At 56.4% G+C, this 562-nt stretch overlaps 1 protein-coding gene across 1 annotated transcript in view; it reads left to right on the top strand.

Annotated features, from left to right (window-relative positions):
- Nucleotides 1-562, top strand: part of LOC102676292 — a 9,951-nt gene that overhangs the window by 7,572 nt on the left and 1,817 nt on the right. Inside the window, 2 exon segments of the mRNA XM_031511957.1 lie at nt 1-546; nt 549-562. The exon segment at nt 1-546 is cut by the window's left edge and continues 689 nt beyond it; the exon segment at nt 549-562 is cut by the window's right edge and continues 1,817 nt beyond it. Coding sequence (XP_031367817.1) covers nt 1-546; nt 549-562 — 560 coding nt within the window.

The following is a 562-nucleotide window of genomic DNA, read 5'->3' as shown; positions in this document are numbered from 1 at the left end:
TCTCGAAGGCGCCCAATCGGCCTAATCAGCAGAGCAGGCCGAAGCACCCGAACAGAAATCGGGTCACTGTTAAACCGGACGTCGGTAAGAACGAGAGCGTTTCGGTCGGTAAGATAGAGAAGGTGACGTTCAGACCTGTCCAGATGATCGCCGTTCCGAAGAGCACCGAGAAACCCATGTTCGTGACCAAGATCAAAGCGTCGATCCTGATGGACAATCAGAAGACCCAGACCACCCCTCAGACGAGCGGAAGCGCGGACGTCGTCGCTTCGACGACCTCGAAACCTTCGACTTCGACCGACCACCAGAACCTGCCTCCGCCGGAGGCGCCCGTCTCGAAGCTCAAACCAGTCGGGACGAAGGTGAACAACGTGTTGAAGGTGCAGTTGAGGAAACCCGTGGACGAGACGAGGATCGAGATCGAGCCGATCAAGGTGAACGCCCCCGTGTTGAAGATCGAGAAGGTGGAGAAGGGGCAGGGTTTGGCGCACGACACGAAGATAGATCTGATGAAGTTCGACTTCAATCCCGAGCTGACCAAGATCAACGTCGATCAACTGTC

Source organism: Apis dorsata, unplaced genomic scaffold (genome assembly GCF_000469605.1).
Source record: "Apis dorsata unplaced genomic scaffold, Apis dorsata 1.3 scaffold_374, whole genome shotgun sequence".
Lineage (NCBI taxonomy): Eukaryota > Metazoa > Arthropoda > Insecta > Hymenoptera > Apidae > Apis > Apis dorsata.
The sequence above is the reverse complement of the archived record's forward strand: the minus strand, read 5'-3'. Positions and strand labels throughout refer to the sequence as shown.